Source organism: Passer montanus, unplaced genomic scaffold, assembly GCF_014805655.1.
Source record: "Passer montanus isolate IOZ18808 unplaced genomic scaffold, ASM1480565v1 scaffold10, whole genome shotgun sequence".
In the NCBI taxonomy this organism is placed as follows: domain Eukaryota; kingdom Metazoa; phylum Chordata; class Aves; order Passeriformes; family Passeridae; genus Passer; species Passer montanus.
Genome location: NW_024356505.1, coordinates 28,278,425 through 28,302,966, shown reverse-complemented (window position 1 = coordinate 28,302,966; position 24,542 = coordinate 28,278,425). Strand labels below are relative to the sequence as shown.

The 24,542-nt window shown below is 40.3% G+C and overlaps 2 protein-coding genes across 2 annotated transcripts; one reads left to right on the top strand and one right to left on the bottom strand.

Annotated features, from left to right (window-relative positions):
* Positions 1–323: 323 nt before the first annotated feature.
* Positions 324–2,068, top strand: LOC120503826 (patched domain-containing protein 3-like). Its single transcript, XM_039712838.1, has 2 exons — positions 324–1,387; positions 1,612–2,068. Exons 1-2 carry the CDS (start codon positions 656–658, stop codon positions 1,735–1,737), a joined length of 858 nt encoding a protein of 285 aa, XP_039568772.1. The 5' UTR covers positions 324–655; the 3' UTR covers positions 1,738–2,068.
* Positions 2,069–4,971: 2,903 nt separating this feature from the next.
* On the bottom strand, positions 4,972–23,395 carry YME1L1 (YME1 like 1 ATPase). Its single transcript, XM_039708066.1, has 19 exons — positions 23,184–23,395; positions 21,454–21,585; positions 20,498–20,663; positions 19,438–19,536; positions 17,863–17,972; positions 16,702–16,852; positions 16,503–16,610; positions 15,617–15,699; positions 14,674–14,764; positions 13,754–13,906; positions 12,320–12,452; positions 11,774–11,836; positions 11,196–11,308; positions 10,692–10,847; positions 9,778–9,929; positions 8,808–8,934; positions 8,635–8,708; positions 7,887–7,973; positions 4,972–6,757 (listed from the first exon to the last, which is right to left on the bottom strand). Exons 1-19 carry the CDS (start codon positions 23,211–23,213, stop codon positions 6,614–6,616), a joined length of 2,172 nt encoding a protein of 723 aa, XP_039564000.1. The 5' UTR covers positions 23,214–23,395; the 3' UTR covers positions 4,972–6,613.
* Positions 23,396–24,542: the final 1,147 nt, after the last annotated feature.

The window sequence follows — 24,542 nt, the reverse complement described above, 5'->3', positions numbered from 1 at the left end:
TCTTTTATTTCTTCTGCTGTCACTTTCCCGTTTTCCAAACCAGTACACTGAGAAATACACATCACCACTTGTCTGTGTTTTGCTCTTAGATGGAAAAATAATGCATAGTAGTGAAGTAGCAGCTTCGGGGAAAACACTAAAAAAGCCGATGACGTCTAGAGGCTGAAAGGAAAGCACGGGGCCGTGCCGGGAAGCGACGGGGTCATCACGGAGCCAAAGCTGGGCTGGGCAGCGGCTCAGCGCGGCAGGCGCTGCAAACGGGCTGGAACCCGCGGAGCCAGAGCCAGGGGGGACACGGAGGGCAGGGGGAAACGGAGGGCAGGGGGGGACACGGAGGGCAGGGTGGGGACAAGGAGGGCAGGGAGGACACGAACCTGGGGCGGTGCGCGGCGGGGGGAGCCTGGGCTGCCCGCCCGGCTCCCACTGTCAGTCCAGGCAGGCGGCGGAAGCCCCGCTGAGTCACGGCGGGGGCGGTTCCGCCCGCTGAAAAACGCGGTCCGAGGTTCTGCCGGGCAGAGGGTGGCTCTGAATTCCCCTCCCTCTTTCTCTGCTCTCTCCTCTGCTCCGGCACCGGCACACACCGCACCGTCGGGCCCCGGCGTGGGACGCGCCCGCGGCGAGCAGCTGCTGCCGGCAGCCCGTGCCCGCCTCGCCCATGGCGGGGCCGCGGGACCCCGCGGAGCGCTGCTCCTGCCGCAACACCAACTGCGTGGAGCGGCCGCTGCGCCGGCTCTTCGAAGGGCTGGCGAGCGCCGTGGCCGCCTGCCCCTGGCCCTTCGTGCTGGTGCCGCTGCTGCTGTCGGGCGGGCTGGGCGCCGGCTTCCTCTTCCTACCGCGGCGGCAGGCGAACGACATCGAGGGGCAGTTCACGCCGACGTGGGGGCCCGCCAAGGCCGAGCGCGACTTCGTGCGGCGGCACTTCCCCACCGACGACTCGGAGCGCTTCTCCGCCCCGCGGCTGCCCACCGAGGGCGCCTACGCCGCCCTCATCGCTGTGGCGACGAACGGGACCTCGGTCCTGGAGCCGGCGGCGTGGGCAGAGGTGCTGCGGCTGAACGCCGCCGTGCACGACGCCGAGTACGAGCGGCTCTGCGCCCGCACCGCCGGCGTCTGTGCCAGCCCCAACCCGCTGCTGTCGCGGCGGGGCGATGCGGGACCGCCCGCCCCGGGGAGCCTCCGCTTCCCCGTCAACGGCAGCGTCTTCCTGGGCGCCGCGCTGGGCGGCGTGGAGACGGACGGCGGGCGGGTGCTCAGGGCGAGGGCCCTGAAGCTGGTGTATTACCTGCGGGAGGACGGCCCCGAGGCGCAGGACAGCCGGCAGTGGCTGGAGAGCTTCCTGCAGAGCATCACTTCCAAAGTGGCGGAGCTGCGCCTCGGCTCCGTTCAGGTAACGCAGGGGCCGGCTACGGCCGTGCGGAGCCGCCGAGCCCGAAATGTCCGGGCAGCCCCGTTGCGGAAAGGGAAAGGGACGGTGGCGGACGAAGACGAGCGGGTTGCGAGTGCCAGGGCACTGTTCCTCTGCCAACGTCATGTTTGACCTTGCCTTTTCCTTGTGTAGAAAGAACAAGAAAAGGAAAAGTGCTTTATGGTTTCTTGTTGTTTTAACGGCAGGTGACTTATTTTACCTCACTGTCCAGACAACAGGAGTTTGAAGGAAATACCAAGAGTGTGATCCCGCTCTTCTCCGTGACATATTTCTTAACAATAAGCTTTGCAGTCATCTCTTGCCTAAGGTAAAATGTCTCTAAGCCATGGCTCAATGAGCAGTGACCTCTGCTTTTCTTTACCTCCATCAGCCAGTTTCTGCTCTTGTCAAGTGAAGGCATTCTTGAAGCTGCAGAATTTCTGTGACATTTTATAGGCAAAATGTATTTCTTTGCCTTTTATTGTCTATGTATGTGTATCTCCCAGCTGCTTAGATGGTAGATGACAACTTGAACAAGAGTTCAGTACTTTGTTAAGGTTCAGGTGGATGAGCAGTAGCTTCAAAGATTCCTGCAAGTCTGGGTACAGCCTTAGTTGTTTCGCCTGTTAGTAGTCAGAGCTTTAACTGCTGGCCACAGAGAACTTAACCTGCCCTTTAACCTTGGGGAAGACTCACCCCAAGCTGACTCCCATTTTCTATTCAAAACCTTTTTGGGTGTCCTGTTTTCTAGCTAAGGTTGAACATCTGGTACCCTTAAAAAGTTTGTGTGTAGCTTCTGTTGCCTGCAGTTTGCAAAGGATGTGCTGTATGTTATTGAACTTGCATGGACCTCCTGAGTAACCACGCTGGGAGATGCCATGCCATGGTATGACAGGGCAAGAATTCTCTAGAGAGAATCACAGCTCGATTTAAGTTGTGAAAAGGCAACTCAAGTTTAAGCAGCTCAGTCCTAAAACTGTAAACCCATAAATTCCATTTTGTTCATCCTGAGGAGCTTTCACTGAATAAGAGCTAAGAATGTAAGAGAAGTAGCCTTCTAAGTTGTAGGGACAAAAGGTAAAAGTGAATTCATAATTTGTTGTCAATATCATGAATGACCCATTGGAAATAAAGTGAATGATGGTAACTGATGTAATTCTGGAAAAATTGGTGTAGAACTTATTAAACCATTCAGTCCAAATCTGCTGCTGTGGAGGGTTTCTTCTGACTAAGCAAGTGGGACAGAGTCTGCCTCTGTTTCCTGTAACTTCTGGCCCATTTAATGAGACTCAGTATACAGAGCAGGATCCTTCTGTTACCTCCACAACACTTTTTGAAAAAGTAGTGAAAGACTGAAAACTACTATTAATCTTAGAAGAAATCTGGTCCTGAACTCAAAGTCAAAACTCCATGCTGAATCTCAGAATTACAGCTAGCAGCATTAAGTTTCCAGCAGGGCACTAAACACAAACCTAGATTCATGAAAAAACAAATGCGCTAGAGTCCCCACTTCTCCCATTAAATGTTTCACGGTCCATACTAGTGCTCTAATGGCAAATGTTGCAGCCATTTATGCACTGATGATGCTGTGGAAGGAGCAGATGATGCTCTCATGTTGACCAATGCCAGAGGAAGGCCTCTTAATAAACATGTGTGAGTAATGGATTTGGAAAAAGGGAAATTTACTTCTGAGGGAAGTAGAGAGCAGCCTATTTAAAACATGTACTCTTACCTCTCATTGTTTTGTTTGGCTATCTTTTAGAAGCAAAAATAGGCCTCCTTACTTCTAGCCAAAGTTGCCAAGCAGATCAATAGACCAGAAAGTTAGGGATGGCTTGATTGCTCTGTCTTCACAGCCAGTTTAAAGGATTAAGATTTAGAAAACTCTTCTGACATTTCAGCTGACTCAGGTCATCAGAGTAAGAAGCAGTCAGAAGGAGCAGCCACAACTTTCACTGTAACTTTGCATTTTCTTTGTGTTAAGCTTGCTGGGAGAATTCTGGCATGCCAGCCTCAGGAATACAGAAAATTCAGAATTATGTCCAAGTTTTAATTTCGTATTTTTATGTGCCACCCTGCTTGTGACCACTTTAGAGGTATTTAAAAAGCAAACAGTGTATCTAAGCACTTAGCTCTGCCCTGTTTTCAACAGCAGGAGGCTGTTCGTCCTTAAAGGAACACCTCTCTGACTGATTTCTGGAAGCTGCTTTCATAGTTGTGTTATGTTGACCCTGGCTGGACAGCAGGAGCCCACCAAAGCCACTCTATCCTTAGCTGGACAGGAAAGAGAAAACACAGGAAAAGGCCTGTGGGTTGAGATGAAGGCAGGAAGAGATCACTCACCACTTACCATCATGGGCAAAACAGTTTTGAGTCGGTAAAATTAGTTTAGTTCCCTATCAAATCACAAATAAAACCAAACTTTAACACCACCTCTTCCCCTACCCCTCTTCTTTCCTGTTTTCACCTTCACTTCCACTTTTCTCTACCTCCTCCCCCTCAAGCGGTAAGAGCAGGGTGGGGGCGGGACAGGAACTGGGGTTGCGGTCAGTGCATCACAGGTTGCCTCTGCCACTCCTCCCTCCTCAGGCCGAGAAGAATCTCACTCAAACCCTGCTACCTCTCCTTCACTGACCTTGGTGTCTGCAGAGCTGTTTCTCCCACACTCACTCCTCTCCCTCTGGCTGCAGTTGCTCTTGGGCAGAGTTTCTTCCACTTCTTTGAGTTTGTTGTCCCAAAGGCTTTACCACCAGGGCTGATGGGCTCAGCTTTGGACAGGAGCAGGTCTTCCTAGAGCCGTCTGGTAATGCTCCACTGGACACAGGGAAGCTTCTGGCATCTTCTCCCAGGTGCCACCCATGTGGCCTCCTCACTACAAAAACCATGCCACATAAACCCAACCCCGTGCTCTCCTATCTCTGCCTATCTCAATATGAAAGGAAAAATTCCAGGTCCTAGGTGCTCCCAAGAGCACCAGCGATCAAATCCAACGCGTTACCAGACAAGTTTCTTGGAATATGTTACACATGTTACATGCACAAAACCAACTAGGAATGACAGCAAACTCTTCAGTAATACTTGTGCTGCTAAGTTGGCCAGAAAGCAAAGATACCCTTTACACTTTATGGCTGAACTTGTAATAATCTTTCATGATCCAATGATACATCTTTTTTTTTCCTTTTTGATACTATCCTATGCATATAGCAAGAAGCTTTTGAATAAGAAAAGTTGGACTTCAAGAACTTACCCTGCTAAACAAGATCATTCAATATAGATTTTAGTTACTTCAAACAAGAAAAAGTTTTTTTGTTTCTCTTAAACGCAAATTCACATTATTTAGCTGGAAAAGATCACTTCAAAGTCCTACTACTAAAGCAGCAATTGAAAAAAGGTGTGAATTTCTAGGGAAAACATTCCCTAGAAATCTCACTTAAACAGAGTGCAATTTTGCCATAATTCTTAAATTTATTTACAATTTTAAATGTTTTATACACCTCAATTTACATACTAGGGAACTTCGTATTACATTTCATAGCGATTAACAGTGAATAAGAAGAAAACCAATATGCATAATTAAAATTAACCTTTATTACTCCAAAAACAGATGTCAAATATGCAGTATACTTCTGTTTCTATTGGTATATTTCCAAAATACATGTACAACTGTAACTAGTCAGCCTAGACATTTCCTATACCGTTTTATAATATTTGGAAGTTCTCCCACACTGAGTGGGATGCCACTATAGTAAGTTGACAAAGAGGCAAAAAAGAAAGTTGATCTTGTTTTAAAAGGGGAAAAAACCCAAAAGCATGTGCTCTTACTAAAAAAACTAGGTTATAATCAAGCATTACACTCAGAAAATTCTAAAGTACTATGTTACTTCTAGTTTTAGGTGTAGCTATCAGTTTCCATTCACATTTCTTGGCACCAGCCCAACTATTTTCATGTCCAATTATGGTAACCTTCAATATTAATATGCTGATACATGCCCTCTGTGCAATAGAAGCTTGTAATCCCACAACACTACAGCTCATTGTGCAGAAGGATTATGATCAATATGTGTTATTCCTAAAATCCAGTTCCATGAGATCAGGAGGAATACTGGCATATAGTTGCTAGCCATCACTTCCACTTGATTGGAACTAGTCTTGTTTTCAAAACCTTTTTTGTATTTTCTTAGAATTTCCCAAGGTTTCTGTAAGGGTTGAAAGAAAAGGTATTATTTCCCTACTTCTACCAAGAACAGAACTAGGAATGTTATTTGCAACAACACATGCTTCAAACATTTTCTGAATTACTTTTCAGTGAGTGATGTTGTCCCCTTTGAAGAGATTATCTGTTGGATTATCAAACGCCATACATAGTATTAATAGAAACTAGTTCTGTTGACTCTCCAGCAGTGTAAAAGCACTGTCAAAGCACAGTCATCTGCCTACTGCAATAACAAAAATTTTAAGAAACTTGTCAGCAGCACATCAGAGGTCACAGGTATTTCTCTTATCCCTGCTATGGTTCTACCCAAACATGGTCCAAAGAGGCTAAGACACATTTAGCCTGTTGTTGTAATTCTCTCCCAGCCACCCATGTGTGCATTTTAACCCCAAGAGTACTGGAAACATGACCACTAACATTTTTGTCTAGCATGGTGCTCCCACAATGTAGCCTGTTAATTCTTTGAGATGTTTTGTTACATTTCTAAATAAGAAGTCTTTAACAGTGGTCTCTAACCTCAAACAGAGTATGAGCAATAGCTACATGACATACTATTGCTTTACATCTCAGTCTGTCACTCTCCAAAACACCCCAGAGCACATATTGTGAGGTATCACTTCAAACACACATGTAGCAGCACAGCCCAGGAAGCTGTGCCAACACACAACCAGTGGATCTGCATGTTTTTCTGCTCAGCTTCAACACATTGATTGAATCAAAATGCTGAATTCAACCCTGAGATTTATCCTTCTGAATAACTTCTTGTGCGAAGAGTATAAGGAGCAGAGGATGAGGAACTTGCTTTATTTTGTGTCTTATTCTGATGAGACACAACAAATAGATGAGTAACAAAAGCTCACAAGAGACAGACTAATATTAAAGTGACACTAATGCCATACACACATCAGGAAGAGAAAAAAAGGCTATGCTGCATAAGACTACTGCATTGCTAGATGTACATTCTTCAAATTATCAGTTACATATCCCAGAAGTCATCATCTTACTTCTAGTTTTTTCCCCTCTAGAACAATTTGGATTTCTTTGGCATCCAAAGTCTCATATTTCAATAAAGCTTCTGCTAAATTCTTGTGTTCTTTTGCATGAGTCTTCAGGATGTTCTTTGCTCGCTCATAGGAGTCCTAATTTGGAGAACATGTAGAAGGAGATTTTAAGACTTTACAACAAAAACAACAGCAAGATTCCATTTTAAAAATTATTTCCAGGTAAATACAGCTTGACACAAACATTTAAAGTTGTGCCTTACATTTCAAAGCTAGCATGGCTCCAGATTCACAAAAATACAGCTGGCATAATTAATGAAAAGCAACCAAACACTTTATGCCACCTGTGCATTTTGCACAAGTAGGGCTAAAAACAAAGTCCTGAGACAAACCTTAGTATTGTTACATAAGACTTACAAAAAGACTTACTAAATTTGAAAATTTCCGGTTTTTTTAACAATTTTTTGCACTATGAGCAAAGCTACAGCATTCACTGATTTTTTCCTCAAAAGACAAGCATTTTAAAATATTTATAAAAACTCAAAACCCTATGTAGTTTTAGAAAGGTGAAACCTACCAGCTACACTAAGCCACCAGCTGCTGCAAGTAGATGTGCACTGCCAGCATTACCAGCTTCAACTTTTAGTTCTACCCTGGCAGCTCTTACAAGGCCAAGTCAGTTCAAAAGCAACTACAGCAAAAGTGTTACTCATTTAAATATTACAATACAAGTAATTCTCCTGCCTGTACCAAACTAAGTCAGATTACCAGAACAGTGATCAGGAAATTCAGTGTTTATCAAATGTTACAAATTTTCCCAAGCATCTGACACTGATCACTGTGAAGGAACAGGATACTTGAGGTAATGCTCTGATCTGATACAGCCATTCCTGTGATTTTATACAAAATTACTTATCTTGGGAGTTATGAAATTTGAAAGTAACATAAAACATCCACATCTGTTCTAAAACAATTTGTAGCCATACTTTTCCTGTGAATTGAATAGGAATAATATAAATCATGACCAAAGAGAAGTGTTAAAGAGTATATTAAAGAGCCCAACACCACCAACTTGATTTACGCTACTTGTGCATGACAATCACCAACAAATTTTGATATGCAGAGATTCAAAGTTGCAGCTACGTTAAATACTAGACAATTCTATCCACTGGTGTATTTTCACCAGTATAATTACTTAAATGAAGTAACCAATCAAGCAGGTGTTCAATTCATCTCAGAAGTATGAGTGGAGGGGAGAGGCTCTTACCCGTAGAAGCGTCCTCACTTCCTGCTCAATTGCAGACTGGGTTTCTGGGCTGACTTTCCCTGTATCAGTGTAGGTCATAACACCAAGCTAAACAACAACAAAAATATCTTTATCCTGCTACTGTTTCAGTCATACACATAAAACTCTCTACGAGTTTCAGCACATATTGCTTCTGCATGCAAACAAAAGCATAAGTCAAATGTCGTAAGTCATAAGTCAAATGACTGAAGCGCTCTGAGCAGAAGCAAAACAAGAAGCCTATTCATCAACTATGTAGTTACTGCAGAATTCTGTTTCAATAGGTTACAGTACAGATCCTAATTAGGTGCTTTCTTACTTAAAAACCAAAACAAAATGCCTAGACTACTAATACTTGATGGCCAATCAACATGACTAAAGAAGCTTCTAAAGAATGTCCAGAAAACTCACTGTTGTTACCCCCTTTGCCCTCCCAGACTCAGAATTATCCTTAATTCCAAAATGTCTGGCTTTATTATAACTGTTTCCTGAAGATATTTGTGATTTTCAAGGCAATTTTGAAGTGAAAATCCTGCAAGGTAATTTTTTAAACTGTCAATATACAGGTTTTCTAGTTGAGCTCTCTATAGCAGACCAGATCATAAGGCTTACTCTTTTTGTGATGACTACTTACCCTACTCTCAGAGATTACTAACAGACAAACAGGCTTTAGCTAGAGAACAGAACTTGGTTTTGCTCCATATAAATATTAAAAGATTGATGATATTACCTTCTCACTCATTCCAAATCGAGTCACCATCAGTTTTGCAATTTTGGTAGCATTGTCAAAATCACTGGAAGCACCTAGAGAGCAAACAGATCTAAGTTACATTACTGAAACCACATTAAACATGCCAGTCCACACCCTTGATCAAAAACTCTTTTAACTAGCAATTAGATGACCTGTTGTGATGTGATCACTTCCAAATATGAGCTCTTCTGCTACTCTTCCTCCCATACAGACATCCATCTGTGCGAGCAACTGGGCTCTAGTTTCACTCCATCTGTCATTTTCTGGGAGCAAAGATACCTGTAAGATACAGGACTGTGGTCAGCTAACAAATTTTGAAGTATTCTCAAAAATATTCTTGTTCATATCTGGAGCAGATAAAGATTTTATGTATGACTTTGCATGCTCTGGCCTGCCTCTAGTATATGCATTTATCAGGACTGCTTGGAAGTGCTCAGCTGAATTACTGAAACAGCCTCCTCAGACCCTGAGCACCCCATCAATGTGAGCAACTTACACCTACTGCCACAAGAAACAGAACAAATCAACTTGCCCAGAGGATTCAGACCAATGGTTTTCATTAAGTGAACATATTAACTTGAAAAAGTTCAACAGGAAGAGACATAATAGAAATATTTTTCTGTTCAAATGCTTGGTAGATACAGGCAAAACAGAAAAACTTATGAATATCTATGCAAAAAACAAAACAGGTAACCAATGAAGCTTAAAAAAGCCAAACTGGACAAAGAACCTGATAAGGGATGTCTGTGTTAAAAGTACAGTTGAGCTTCTACCAACCAGTCCTTCAGATGTTCTTCAAAATGTTGCTGTTGGGTGCTATTTCAACTGCAGCAGAATCAAACTTACTTATATTTCTCTTTCCTTGTACACGTGAACTGTTATACCAGTGCACAATCATTTATTAAAAAATTAGGAAAGAAAGCTTTTTATCACACAGAAAAGACCTTGGGTTTTCCAAGATACTGCTCATAACTGAGCATTTCCACAGATAATCACAGCACGCAGCATTATCACAAATTCATCTACACCACCAAACCAACGCAAAAATAAAGCTAAATAAAGAAGCATTAATAAACTAAATAAAACTTTAAAATACTAAAAAATGGATGAAGAAACACTCACATGTCCCAGTGTTGTTCCTCGTGTCATGATTGTGGCCTTGTTGATCGGCATGGCATCCTTGGTGTAATAGGCAATGATAGCATGTCCAGACTCATGGTAAGCTGTGATGGTTTTGTTCTTCTCATCAATTTCTACACTTCTACGCTCAGGTCCTTAAACAGAGGAACATTAAATTAACCTTTTTGTACAGCTGGACACCACAGACCACACATTACATAAACTCAAACAGGGCACAAAGCAGCCAAGGGACAGCATGTGACCAAAGGGAACTAACCCTTAAGTACAAAATGTTTATGAGTCAAATTTTAATGTCTAAAAAATGGACCTGAACATATTCTACAGACAAGCTGCTTGCAAGTAGTAGATTTAAAATGCAGTCTATGTATCTGAGAAACTCCATTTCTTCTCTCAAGCATGAATAGACCAGATTTATAGTGGTTATGTCTAAGATGTTTAAGATTTGTGCTACCACATGAGAAGTTCAATAGATGCTCCAGATTTCTGGTCATCGGTAGGGGAAGAATAAGAAATCAAGCCTGTGTCTCCCTCCAGGCTGAAGTATAACATGCAGTGTTTTTAATTTTAAAAACTGCACGAAATTTTAAAGAATGTATTCCACACTATATTTTACATACTACTCTCTGGTCTCAAAAGGTTCTATTCAGAAATAACTTAATAGGAAACTTTATTTGTTAAAAAAAACCCAAACAAATAAAGAAATAACCCCCCCCCCCCCCTATAAAAAAAAAAAAAACAAAACAAAAAAAGAAACCAACAACAACCAAAAAAAGCCACAGTGCAACAATCTGAAAAACACCATAAAAACTTCTCTATTCCCCTGTAAAAGTCCTTATCACACAAGAAAAGTTCTGTGTGTTGTAACATACATTAATGTCTTTCATATAAAATCCTACCCATTAGAATTTTGTCCTTGGAGAATTCTAGTTCTTTCATGGTTACCATATCTTTTCCATCAACAGCTGCCTTTAAGGCAGCTTGATTTACAAGATTTTCAAGCTCTGCTCCAGAAAATCCTACTGTGCCTCGTGCAATTATTTCTGGATCAACAGCTGTAGGGGAAGAAAAAAAAACCAAAGCAAAACATTTTGTTTATTAGAGTCCACATTAGAGTCCTGAAATTTTAAGCAAGAATCATATTCTATTAAAAATTATGCATCAAACAAAACAAATAAAAACAACAAACAAACCAAACAGTTTTAAAAGAAATTAAGCCTAATTCTCAAGACACTATGAACTCTTAGGGACTAGAGAAAAACATGACATATGAGACAATTTTTGTGTTCTTTATTGATGCTGTAAAGCCTCAACTGCCAAATGAATAAAGGACTAATATGAGGGGGCTGATCCAGTATAAAAACTGTTACATATAAAGATACTACAGTAAAATATTTACTTACATGGGTCATACTTGATTTTATTGAGGTACCACTTCAGAATTTCCGTGCGACCTCTTACATCAGGCTTGGGAACAGTAACTTGCATATCAAAGCGACCAGGGCGTATTAGAGCACTAAGGGAAATGACAATTTAGTACATGGACTCAAAAATACTGCAGTAAACTGACTAATGTATATCAAGGAACAAAAATCCATTGCTGTTTCTAAAGATATCCACATGTATACAAAGAATATGTTTTTCTTAGCTGCTTGTAAAAAGACACGAAAGGTATTTACTGACAACTAATTTTAAAGGCATTTTTGCATTTGAAAATTTTGCATTGTGAACAAGGAATGCAGCTTATCAATTTAGCTGAAAAACTTCCTGAAATTTCAAATGTTTAGAAACATATTAATTATTTCTCCATATTTAACTCTGCAACCTATTAAATGCCAAAACCCAGTCAACACACACCCTTTTTAAGAGGGAAAACTCCAGCTATGACACTGTAATACTTGAAGATTATCACAAGCAACTTTGGTTTTGTTGCAACGGTTTTTTACTACATGGTCTAAAACAAGCAATGAATTATACTCACTTGTCTAATGCTTCAGGGAAGTTTGTGGCACCAATAATAACAACACCTTCATTTGGTTTAAAGCTGGGTGGAAAACAAGGTGTGAATTATTTTTCTTCTGGACACAGAATTTACAACTTTGTCAATAACTACTGTTACTGACTTCCCTGGCCAGTCAAAAACATGCTTTCACATTACAACACGTGATCCAAGAATGACCATGTTTAACTCAGCAACTGGTTTAAAACATGTTCTAATCTCTGTGTTGATCTTCTTCGTTTAGATATATAACTAGGCTAAAAAAACTGAGAAATTATTTAAAATAAATAATTCTGAGTGCAAATACAGCTCAAAAGCTTCTATACTCTTTACAATAAGTCCATTAATGCTACTGTTAGCAATACTAGAAAATAGCCATAAAAGCATATTAAATATATATCCTTTAAAGCATTACAAAAAATTACACAAAACTTCAAAGCTGTCAAGAAGAAGTTCACCCACATATCCAAAATACCAGTCAGTATTCTGAGGGCACACCTTCTGTGCCCTCAGAATTCATATACTTACCCATCCATTTCAGCAAGGAGTTGATTAATGGTCTGTCTTGAATAGGGGTGCATTGGAGATTCAATTCTCTTCCCACCAACAGAGTCCAATTCATCAATGAAAATAACACAAGGAGCATTTGCTTTTGCTTCCCCTGACAAAAGGAAAACAGCAGAAGGAACCTTGAACCACACAAAGGAACAGACAGTCTATCAGGCAGATCTACTGTTTCTGTTATTCTTGGATTATAAAATGTTCTCTTAGACATCACAAAAACTGTCTTACTTTTAGCCTAAAGAAAAGGAAATAGAATCTTGATTCTCTTTATCTTGCCATTTCAAAAATATATTTCCTCATCAGCTTTTTCTTATGAGGCTAACAAGAAATCACTAGTAAAATAAACTATGAAATTGTCATATTTTGTATGAACTTCTTACAAGAGTTTATTTTATAGGCTTGGGTAGAGAATATTTGCCTATTTAATAAAAACAATATAAAATGTGATGGGTCTCAACACTGTCTTACTTTAATAGAACTTGCCTGTTAATTTACAACGAAAGGTTCACACTAAAATTTACAGGTATTAAAACATAAAATAAAAATGCTGTAATAAACATGAAGACCATCAACTGTTACATGCATAGCAGGATGCAATTGATGTCACCTCCCCAGACATATGTGTAACATTAATACACCAGTCAGGCACTTCTGTAGTCACCAGAAGGAAATGCATTTTTAAGATACTACGTGTACTACATTTTGCACCCCATTCATATAAATTCACATTTTTTCTACAAATGCAAACTACTTCATACCTTGTATATATTTGACCCTATCAATCTTTCATTTAAGAGGTAAACTGGATTTTCTCCTCCCCAAAAATATTTTCACACTTAAAACAGGAAGTCTCTTCTGTGAAAGCTATAAATCTAAACATTAGTTTTGAAAGTTTTGTCATTCTGCCCGTTATTCTGAGCCTGTTGATGGATCTGAGAAAGGAAATCTCAGCTTATTACCATGCCATGATGCCATAAACCTTTAATTCAGAGTAAAAAAAAAATCTAAATATGAGGGCAGTAATTGAGACGGTTATTACAATTTTTTTATCTTACATCTGCAATTAAAGTTTACTACAATTTATATATGACTAAGTAAGTTACAATTTCAAATATTCAATTTAGTCTATAGAGTATTAAGTTTCTAACTGAATTACCACTTCTCTCTGGAACCACTGTAAAATCAGTTATAAGTTTAGCTATAATTTCATGTGATGGGTAGGAAGATTCTATAATTAACTGATCCTCACAGAATTGTGACATTTACCTACACAATTAAAGCTTTCTTTGTCACATACACTACTACTTCCCAGCAACCCGAATTGTAACTAATGTAAACAACACTGGGTACTTCCTCTTACAAGCACACAGATGTCAAACCCAGGAACCTTTAACTCACTGAAGAGGCTCCGGATGCGGCTGGCGCCCACGCCGACGAACATCTCGTCAAACTCCGAGCCCGAGGCGTAATAGAACGGAACGTCGGCCTCGCCCGCCACGGCCCGCGCCAGGAGCGTCTTGCCAGTGCCAGGCGGCCCAACTAACAGAATGCCTAAAGACAAACAGAAAACCCAACAAAACCACCACATCCACACAGTCTTCTTGTAGGAGTAGTTTCTTCCATGCATTAGGAGAAATAATGTACACTTGACTCCCTAAAGCTGTTAAGATCCCGTTTCAGGTACTGCTCATTACAGCCAGTCTGAAGGAGCTTCCTGGAACTGATCTAGATATAATTTGATCCATATTTAAAAAACAACAGAGACTTGTAAGACCATCAAAACAGAAGCCTGAAATATTCTGCAGATTTACTGTTGAGTTTAGCAGTAGAATCCCTAAGAGTGTTTGCTTCAAACTGACACTTTCCTGGCTGTTTCTGTGGAATCCTTTTTTTTTTTTTTAATTAAATCCTTCCAAGTAACTGTCTTTAAACAGTGTAGAGCACTAATAAGAAACAGATTTCTCAGGTCTACACATTTCAGATTTATGTGGATTTCCACTGTGATCTCAATCATCCTTTCACATGAAAACATTTCTTTCTGAACAATCTAAAGAAGTTAGGAAGTACTAAAGGTGCTAAAAGCCATAAGGAAGAAATAAAGGTATTTTAAGAGTTCAGTTAATAAACCTTCCTGCTTTACAGGACAAAACACTACTGTTTATTAGTTCAATAACTGAAGAAGGCACACTAAATTTTATCTAACTCCAGTATTTTAATCTGCACAATACATTAAGAAACAGTAAGAAACCAGGCTGTAAAATACAGTACAGAACATGGCTCACATAGGTTTTTAACTTCTGCTGAGCAATTATTCTTACCTTTTGGAAGTTTACCTCCTAATACAGTAAATTTGTGGGGGTTTTTCAGAAATTCCACAACTTCTTGCAATTCCTGCTTAGCTTCTTCAACCTATACATGAAAAACAAGCCACAAATATAACTAAGCATTTATAAAACACTGCATGGTTTTGTACATAAGTTTTCTATTAGAGATTAAGTCCCTAATTGTATATTGATCAAAAATACAAACAGAAAAATATTAAAGTGTACCACAGAGTTTGTGTGGATACTAATATTTAATTCAACCTATCCTAAAGCTGTTTGGAGGACTAAGTAAACATTAAATTCAGTAACACTGAAGGAACAATCAAACAGTTCAAGACCAGGTGTCATCAAAGAAATAAACAAAATCAAAAATTCCAAATCAAAATACAAGTCTTTTTAATCAAAAGAGATTAATTCTATCTATTCGTCCAAGGGGAAGGAAAGAGGGAGGTCCTCATTTTGCCACTAATAGTCAAAGAACAATTGAACAGAAAAAACAGAGGTATCCCATCAGCAGTGACATGCCCACTTCTTTCTGGGAATCTCCATATCTCCTGTCCCAATAATACTGCCTGAAAGAGATGGTACTAAGAGACAAAGGATCAAATAACATTATCATCTTCATATGTCAATTAGCTTCTGCAAAATGTAGACTAATATTGATATTTATGGCCTATCATTTGCTGTTATAGGCTTTAAAAATGTTATTCAACAAGTAGAGTGCACCTTTTATAAGGTATTAAATGCCACAAAAACAAAATAAAAAAAGAGTGGTTAAAACCTTCCTTCACCTTGGAGTGGTCAATGCACATAAAGCTTCACTTCATACCAAGAAATTTCTTGAACAGACTAAGACATTCATAATGATTAGTTAAACATCAGACTCACAATGATTACTTAAAACAAGAACTTGCACACATTTTACTTTTGATCTTACCCCTTTAACGTGTTCAAAGGTGACATTTTTCAGCTGGATTGGATCAACTGCTGCATCAAAGATACTTGATGTTCGAAAGCGTACTAAGAGCAAACAGCAGATGACGAACAACAAATTTACACACAAAGTCATTTCACTGCAAGACTGAGTGCTGCACCTCAACACATGCCACTAAGATACTGACCTTACACCTGCCCTTTTGACAGGGCACCTGCTCATTTACAGCTGTCCAGCAGGAAATAAGATTTATGTTTCAAAAAAAATATTTAAAATATTTGCAATTAATTCAGTGATATGCTTTTTAGTCATGTGTAGTACAGAAAGCTCTTCATCCAGAAGCATGTACACAAGCCAGAACTTCTCCCTCAATGCTTCTATACATATCCTAACTTTCTTGAGACCCAGGTGATAACTTAGCATCAAGTTGAACGTCTCCAGTTACGTTAACTCAGCCTTTTGATTGTTCCACTATTTCCAACAGATTTCTCAAGATGGCAATTCAGCAACGCAAGTTCCTAGTTGCTGTACACTAGGCTGTGATTACAGATTGAAAATTCAAACCATCTTGCCTACAGCTGATCTAGATAACACATAATATAAATTGAAAGTCAAATACATAACTGGTGACCAGTCTGACTTCTCTGGTTCCATGTAACTGCTTCACCAAAAGAAATAAAGTTATTATACTGACACAGAACATTTTTGCTTTCATAAACATTGTGTCATACTGTCATCTGAAAGGCTGTAGCCAGAAGCAGTAAATAACTCTTAGCATAACTTCTCAGTGTACTAATAAAACCAAGCACAATGTCAAAACATTTAATTTATACTAAACCTGGAAGAAACAACACAAGTGAAACAGTGTGGAAAAAAAAAGTTAACTAACCAGCATCAGAAAAGGAACCTTTCCCAGGTAAAAATGATGAATATATAGCAAGATAAAAACAAAGAACGAAGAGAAAGAAAGAAAGCAAACGTGATCTTCTTAAGGAATCTGTAAAAGAAAATAAAAACATATTTAACATGGGCTAAAATAAACTACTTTCTAATTTCAAAGACAAGATATGTGAATTAAAACAACTTACCAAGTGTTTTTTGCAGGAATACCTGTGCTTTCAAAAAGCCTTCTGCAAAACCAGTTTTAAAAGCATCCTGGTGTGCCTCTGGGATGTTTTTTGTTTTCATTAATGTGTCCAAGTTTTCAACATCAATTCGTCGCTTTCTCAGGATAAAACCCTGCAATGTTTTCCAAAGCACTGTTAGTATACACCAAGTTTTCATAAACAGTTAACTTACCACCTGGCTAATACGGGTGATAGGAAAAAACAGCAGCATATAATTCATGTGCTACTGGGTTAGTTGGAGGGTACAGACCAGCAGCTCGAGTGTAGAATCTCCATGGTTTGAGCACGGGCAGTCCCATTTTTGCTGAGCAAATGAGTTTTGGAGCCCTCCTGAATCCCAGTTCCAAACTGAAAACATAGCCTAAGACAGATCTGTACACAGCCAGCTTTGTTCACTGCATTCAGTGGGATTTATTAGCTTAAGCTTCTTGCTTTATTTCCAATTGCAAAATATCTTTGCAAGTATCATTTTGATGGAGCTTAAGCAAATACATCTCATGTGCCCTGTCAAATTTCAGAGCAGCACTGCAGGGAGCTAGCTCTGGTTTTATCTTCATCACAGTACACCTAGTCCACAAGTGAAACAAACCACATATGCCTAGAAGAAGGTAAGAGTTCAAAGATAACACACACAGTTAAATGAAAACCCTTAGTTAGCCTGACTTCTGTACAACAAGCAATTAGAAGCAAAGAGTACCCAGGTGAACTTGGTTTTGTTATACTGCTTTGGATATTTATCTGCTGACTTGAAAAAACACATCCTGTATGTTAAACTAGCTATATTTCTGCTTAAAGAAATAACTCCTTTGACTTGAAGCTATTTTTAGTTTATATTCTGTTTTAGAAACAGAAAATAAAGAAATTAATTTCTAGAGTTAAAACCATAGTTATATGCTGAAACTGCTCTCCTAAAAATTCAAATAACCTCATTATTGGTGATATATGGAACAAATATATGCATTAATAAGAAAAAACAATACACTGCCATTAGTTCAAGTTTTAGAATTAAGAAATATTTTCATGCTAGGGAAAGAAAATACCACTGGTAAATTTTGAAGGTTTAGTCAAGAGAAAGAGATGGTTTGAGTAAGCCCAAAACAACTTAATGTTAATTGTATTTACCTTCAAAATTGAAGAAAGTGAACTTTTTGTTTCTGTGAATTGATCTGATGTTGACTGCAGACGTCTTGCTCTTGATCTCAGAGTCTTAAAGTTCCGTGTCTGGATGTAAACTTTATGTAGTAAGAATAAACACTAATTAAAACTTAGTCATTACTACCACTAAAAAAAAGTCTTAAGAAATTTCTGAAACTATTATATGAAAGAATTTCATCTTCCCAACACATCCACAGTACTGCAAATGGATAGTTATGTGATCACGAACCCTACTTGTCATCTGACCTTGCAAGCAAACTTCTAACTGTTTCACATAAATTTTCATGTTAAAATAATCTAGGTTCATGCTGTAAATTATAGCTAATTGGCCAACTCAGGGAAGAGGAGACATTCAGACAATTAAATCCAGGCAGGCTAACAAAGATGAAGCATTCAGAAGCAAATGCAGAAAGATGAGAATAATGCTTTGTGAGCTCTGCTGGTAAGACGCCCTGAGGAGAACTGGTATGGCTTGAGTGTACTGTTAACTTCATTAGTGACAAAAGAAATGAGACCATTTAATCACAGAGACCTAATGACACCCTGACCTCTCTCCTAGCACATCAGAAACCTTGTGAGGGACATTTTACCACAAGTGAACAACATTTTTCTTCTTTTACTACTATATTTTAAAATAAACACCAACACCAGTCAATTAGACGGGTTTCACTAAGCTTTTTGTTGTTCTAGAACAGCACCAGACAAAAAGAACTTCTGCAGCTGACCCTTGAGCCCTGCTCAGAAAAGGTCTAACATTGGATCAAGTAGTGCTGGACCTTGTCCAGCTCAGTTTTGAAAATCTCCAAGGATTAAGATAACCAAACTTCTCCAGACAATCTGTTTCAGAACTTTCAGCCATTTGCATTGTGAACATTTTCAAACAGGTCTTATTTTATTTGCTTTTACTAGGGATTGTTGCCTCTTCTTTGAGGTGCTTGTGAGAAGGGTAACTGATATGGCTCCTGTAGCAATTGGCTCACTCCTTGCCTTTTATTCTGCTAACTAAAATCTCAGATCATTCAGCTTCCCCCCTGTATTAAATGCTTAAAAATCTGCACCCTTCTTTGTGACTCATTACTGCGCTATCTCCATTTTGTCAGCATTTCTCAGGATACAAACATAGATATACCTACAGGTAGCAACAGAAGAACTGAATTTAGGAAATACCTGAACTTCCTGAACTGTTCATTATGTTTTCACTAATGCCATCAGTCACCAACTCCCTCAAAAAATTCCACTGGATGAGTACTGAATTCAACATATTTATTGATTCAAAAATAGTCAGTTCATCTGTGGTCTTTTGAGATTATGATCCACAAACACTGACATCCTGGAACAACATGGATATTACTAAATTCTGGAAATACAGTCCTCAAGTGCAAAAAATAACTTCATGATTTAAAATGTTAATACCAACATAAGTCTCTCCTGGAAGCTTACTGGTATTTCCTGAGTGACACCTCTAGAAAAAATGCAAAAATACTTTTCCAGAATAGACAAATTATACAGAGATTAAAACCAGTGTAGCTCAATGCCTTATACCTGGCCAACAACGAACATCTGAACAGAAATTCTGGAGGGGATGAGGATGTTGTCCGTACAAACAAGATGAGCGTAAAGCACTGAAAACATCCACAAAACCTGCAAAAAGATACAACAAATTGTAAATACACCCTGTCTCAAATGGCAACTCAACATTACTTCTTGCACAGTTTGTTTTTTTTAGTTTTTAAAATATTAATTCTATTTTACTATAGTACTCCAGGCATCTTTAATTAAACAAATTACCAGAACATCTATCAAAGCTTTGAAGCATTTCCAAGTATTTGTTTGCTTTCAGGAAATTGTCACTGAGCTTTTTTTTTTTTTTTGTATCTCACAACACAATGCAATTTAAAATCTTTTCTCTAATAGCAGCCCTGCAATATTATTCCTTACATTCCCTCTTTCTAATGCAGTACTATATAGACAGTATCTCTAATGCCAGCTATATACTTCTTTTTATAATAGATTCTTAAGCATCTGCAATGGTCTTCTTTCATTTTAGACTAATTCCAACAAAGCACCTTCACCTGCAAGGAACTACTCTTGGTTATTTCAGCAATGAAATACTCTATGTGGAATGTTAACAGCTTGCTACCTTGACTTCCCTTCTAATTAGTATGCTTGTGTCACATTCCTTCAAGCAAAAAAATTGATAAAAATGTAAACTGGAGATGTCTGTGACGTAAGTAGAACAGCAAAATCTAATGTCTTGATGAAACAAACTGGTGGAAATATTCACAGCTCAGACTCATCATTAAGAGATAGAGCTGAGTTGAGAAAAGTTTAACTGCAACCAACTTGAAATCCAAAGAAACAATCAGCTGAATTTTCTAAATTTCTCAGTATATAGCTTGTCTCAGTTCTCTGTATATAGCTTGTTTCTTACAGAAAGAATAGCTTGTTCTATAAGAAACAAGCTATATAAAACAAAAAGACATTAATACTCTTTATTAAATACACTGAACTACAAATTATCTACAGCACAAGAGATTAAACTGAAGAATAACTGTATTCACCTTTATAATTTAACTCTCACAAACACTTCACTCAAACATACCATGCTTATTTTCAAAGAAGGACTGAGCAGAGACATATGACGTGTGCCACTGCGAGGAGACTTTGCTTTCTGTACAGTAGCCAGGAAGTAGCCTGTTCACCAACTCTCTGAACTGGTTAGCTTTCAAATCAGACAATCCCAGATCTCTTAAATTTTTAAATACAGACTGAAAAATAGAAATAAATGTTTAAAAATTATGTTAGATTATGCTAGGGAAAAAAATTCCCAGTAGCCCCAGAAGCAAATACAGACTGAAAAAACAAACCAAGCAAAAAAAAAACCCAACAATGGAATCACAACACAGTGGTGAGCAGTACAACCCATGCTGATTTCCACAGTTCTGCAGTTACTGAGAAATTCCATGGTTTTCCTCCCAAAAAAGTGCTTACAAAACTCATAAGAAATGAGTTGAAAGAGAAGTGGCAATATCTAATACTACTTGGCACTGTTTTAATTTTCATGGTCAGAAGCAAGAAACACCCAACGATAATTAAAGATATTTTAACAGAAAAAACTGAACATGGAACCATGGCACTTAATTTCTCAAAAACCTTCAACACATCTTAAGTTACAGTCCCCATTTTCTCACAAGCAATAATGACAAAAACTTTGCTGGAACTCAGAATAAAAATGTAATAAAGGGTTTATTAACAGAAAACTTGTTACTTTACAGAAAGAACCATTAAACTGGAAATAAAAACAAATCCCTTACTCATTTGGAAAGTACTACTGAGAAAAGTACCAGCTCTTTCTTTTAATGAAATACTGTATTTTTGTAGGATCCTTACTGACTGACTGCAGTTCTGCCAAAAGGATACATTCTACATGTTAACACCCTGGTTTTTATAGTCATATTACATTATTTTTAGACCAGTCAAATACTACATTCAATTAAACTGATATTATTCAGATTTAATATCAGTTAAACCATCACTTTTTCAAAAGGTTTTTTGTACCTCACTCTTCTGAGGATCATGCTCTGGGGAGGTGTCCCTCTGGACAGGCTGTATGGATGCTTTGCTGGCAGAAGTTTTGGAGCTTTTTGGTGAATGAAAGGCATTGATAAGGTGACTCAGAGGAACAGTAGCCTGGAAAAAATTAGATAAGGACTTCAGCTTGTTTAAACTATTCAACTATACTTCTGTTCCAAACTCTAACTTATAACAGCATATCTTGTACACTGCCTTTTAAATGAGGACTTAATTATAAACCACATGATCTTCAACACCACAATATTAGCTGATGCCTCTTTTTAAAGAGAAAAAAAGAGAAAGTTTAAGCACGTATGACAGATTAGAAACTTGTCTTTTCATCTCTAAAGCAATACTCTTATAACTTGAATTATCTGTACTTTTTCTTGCATTATTATTAGCCATTTCCAAATGTTGCCTTTACATTTTCTTCCTTGGGATCACACTTCAGCTTAAGAATCAAAATGAAACTACATAAAGCACACAGTCAAATCTGCAGTTCAGCAGCATTCGGCCAACTCCACCTCATAATCAGTACAGAAGTCCAGGTGCACCACGTACAGTCAAATCTGCAGTTCAGCAGCATTCGGCCAACTCCACCTCAATCAGTACAGAAGTCCAGGTGCACCAGGGCTCCTCCTCCTGACACGACTACATCTGTTGTGAACATATGGGACAAACAACCCCAGCAGCTCCAAACCTCCTCAAACTCTGTGCACGTCACTAGGAAGGAGCTGGGACACAGCCCTGGCTACTGCAATGATCCCTGACTGCAATTTCTGATTGAAGTACAATGGGCTATGCCTATGAACGTCCTCCTACAAGAACCACCACCATCTTTGTGTTGACCAGACAGAAGATCAAAAGAGACAACGCTGTGACATGAAAACTGCTTCGTAATTAATTGTACAAAATTGTAGTTAGACTCGGTTTGTGGTAAAACCATAAAACCTCAAGAGGTCAAAGCCAACATCCCAACCACTAAGGGAACTTTCTGTCTGCATTTCCCACTCTGGTGAAATGACAGCTCCCTAGAACCATACAAACTCTTCCATTTCACTACTCTAGTGAAAGCTTTAAACACATTCTCCACGTGTGGAAAGAACAACCAAATCCTATTGGGGCAATAGTCTATCACACACTAATACAACACTTAAAAATAAAACTGAAACCACTGGTTCAGATCAAAGTCCATAAAAGTCACCAGTCCCGTCAGACTCACTGCCTAATTAAAGGTGCCTTCCCGATTGCGTTCGGACTGTTCTGTGTAACAAACTACCGCCGGTTTGCCCTCCACTAACTCTTCTAAGTCATTTCCTCTTGGCTTTCACAAGAACCCGTTAAAATCAACAGCACAGTTTAACTGTAGTGACACACGGCACCACCCTTTGCTTCTGCTACAAAAACAGACACTAAAAAGTGCCATCTAAGGTTATTTCGTCGTTTCAGAATGTTTTTACTCTTTACAAGCTTTTACTGTACCTTCCTCTCTGCCCCATTTACGAATATTTTCCCTCGATGCGGACCGCACACCGCCGTACCCCCACCCGCTCCTCTCCCGCTGCCGCCCAAAGCCCGGGAACGCGGCAGGCAGGACCGCGGCTCGTCCCGCCGCTGCCCGCCACCCCGGGCCTTCCAGGGAGCGAGCCCCGCCGGAGAGCGGGCCCGGCGAACCGCGCACGGCACCGGGCCGGAGCGCCCCGCCAGCCCCTCACCTGGGGCTGCACGGTGGAGAAGGAAAACATCCTGCCGGCGGGGCCGGCGGCGGCCGCAGGCGCCTCTTCCGCCTCGCAGCCCAGCCGCAGGAGCCCGCCCGCTGTGGCCGCCGGCGGCTGAAGAGGCGCCGCGGCTCCGCTCCGGGAAATGTCCGCCCCGCGGCCGCGCCGACCGGGCCGAGCCGCCCCGGAAGCGGCGGCGGCACAAAGAGCTTCCCCTCGAGGCGGAGCGGGGAGCGGGCGCGGCCGGGCCCGGGCAGCGCCGCGCGGGGCGCCCGCTCTCGGCCAGAGGGTCCTGCCCCCGCTCGGTGTCATCGCCCCCGGGCGCCGTCCGGAACGCGGGTCGTTAACCGGCGAGCAGCGCCAATTCACACACCCAGGCGAGACATTTCTAATTTTTATTCTAGTTTGCGCATAGGGGCATAGGTGGCGACCCGAAAGGCTGGCTTGCCAATCATAACACTTGACACTATACATTTTAAGAACGACATCAACATTCATTGGTTACAAATTACATAAGTCTTTTGTTAATTAGACTTTAACCCGTATCTGTTAGCCATGGATCTCCCTTCTCATGCTAATCAGTGTGTAGGTGCAGTTCTTCCTTCCGTTTGAGTCTGGGGTCCGTTTTGAATAGGTGGTCAGGGTCTCCCACTGCCAGAATTACCCTTCCCCAGTTACAGCTCAGTCCTGACTTCAATCCTGGTGGCTCTTGTCCAGACAGTCCTTTTGTCTTGGGAGTGTCTTTCCTTTTCCTTAAAACATTAGCCAAGCGTATGATGTTTCTAAAGCAGTGGAGGACAGGGAGGTGATTCGAGACAGCCAGCACAGTCCCACCAAGGGAAAATCCTCTCTGACCAAGCTAGTGGTCTTCTAGATGGAGTAACTGCTATCAGTGGATAAGGGAAGGGCAATAGATGTCATTTATTTAGCCTTCCATAAAGCTGATTTTTGCAGCAGTTGATTAGTGTTTTCTTTCTTTCACCTGACCACTGCTCTTTACAGAAAGTGCTGCCCCACGCCGACTGCTCTGGATGAGCACAGCCCCACTGCTGCCTCCCCCTGCCTTTGTGTACATCTCTTCTGTTTTCCACTAGCAATCTCCTGATCAAAGTCATGGAGCTCAACTTGCTGATTTGGCAGAAACCTCACCTGATAACAGCAAAAAAAAATCTAAAAGGTGATGAACATTTACCTAGATCCACTCCATGAAGAAGCTTTCCACTTAGCTATGCAATGGCTCATGCTGCCTCGAGGGAAGAGAGAGGTGTTGCCCTGTCTGCAGTGAGCTCAGGCTGTGGTGGAATACACGCTCCTGATGCGCTATCCTTGCTGGCATACCCTGATGTCTGCCCTGGG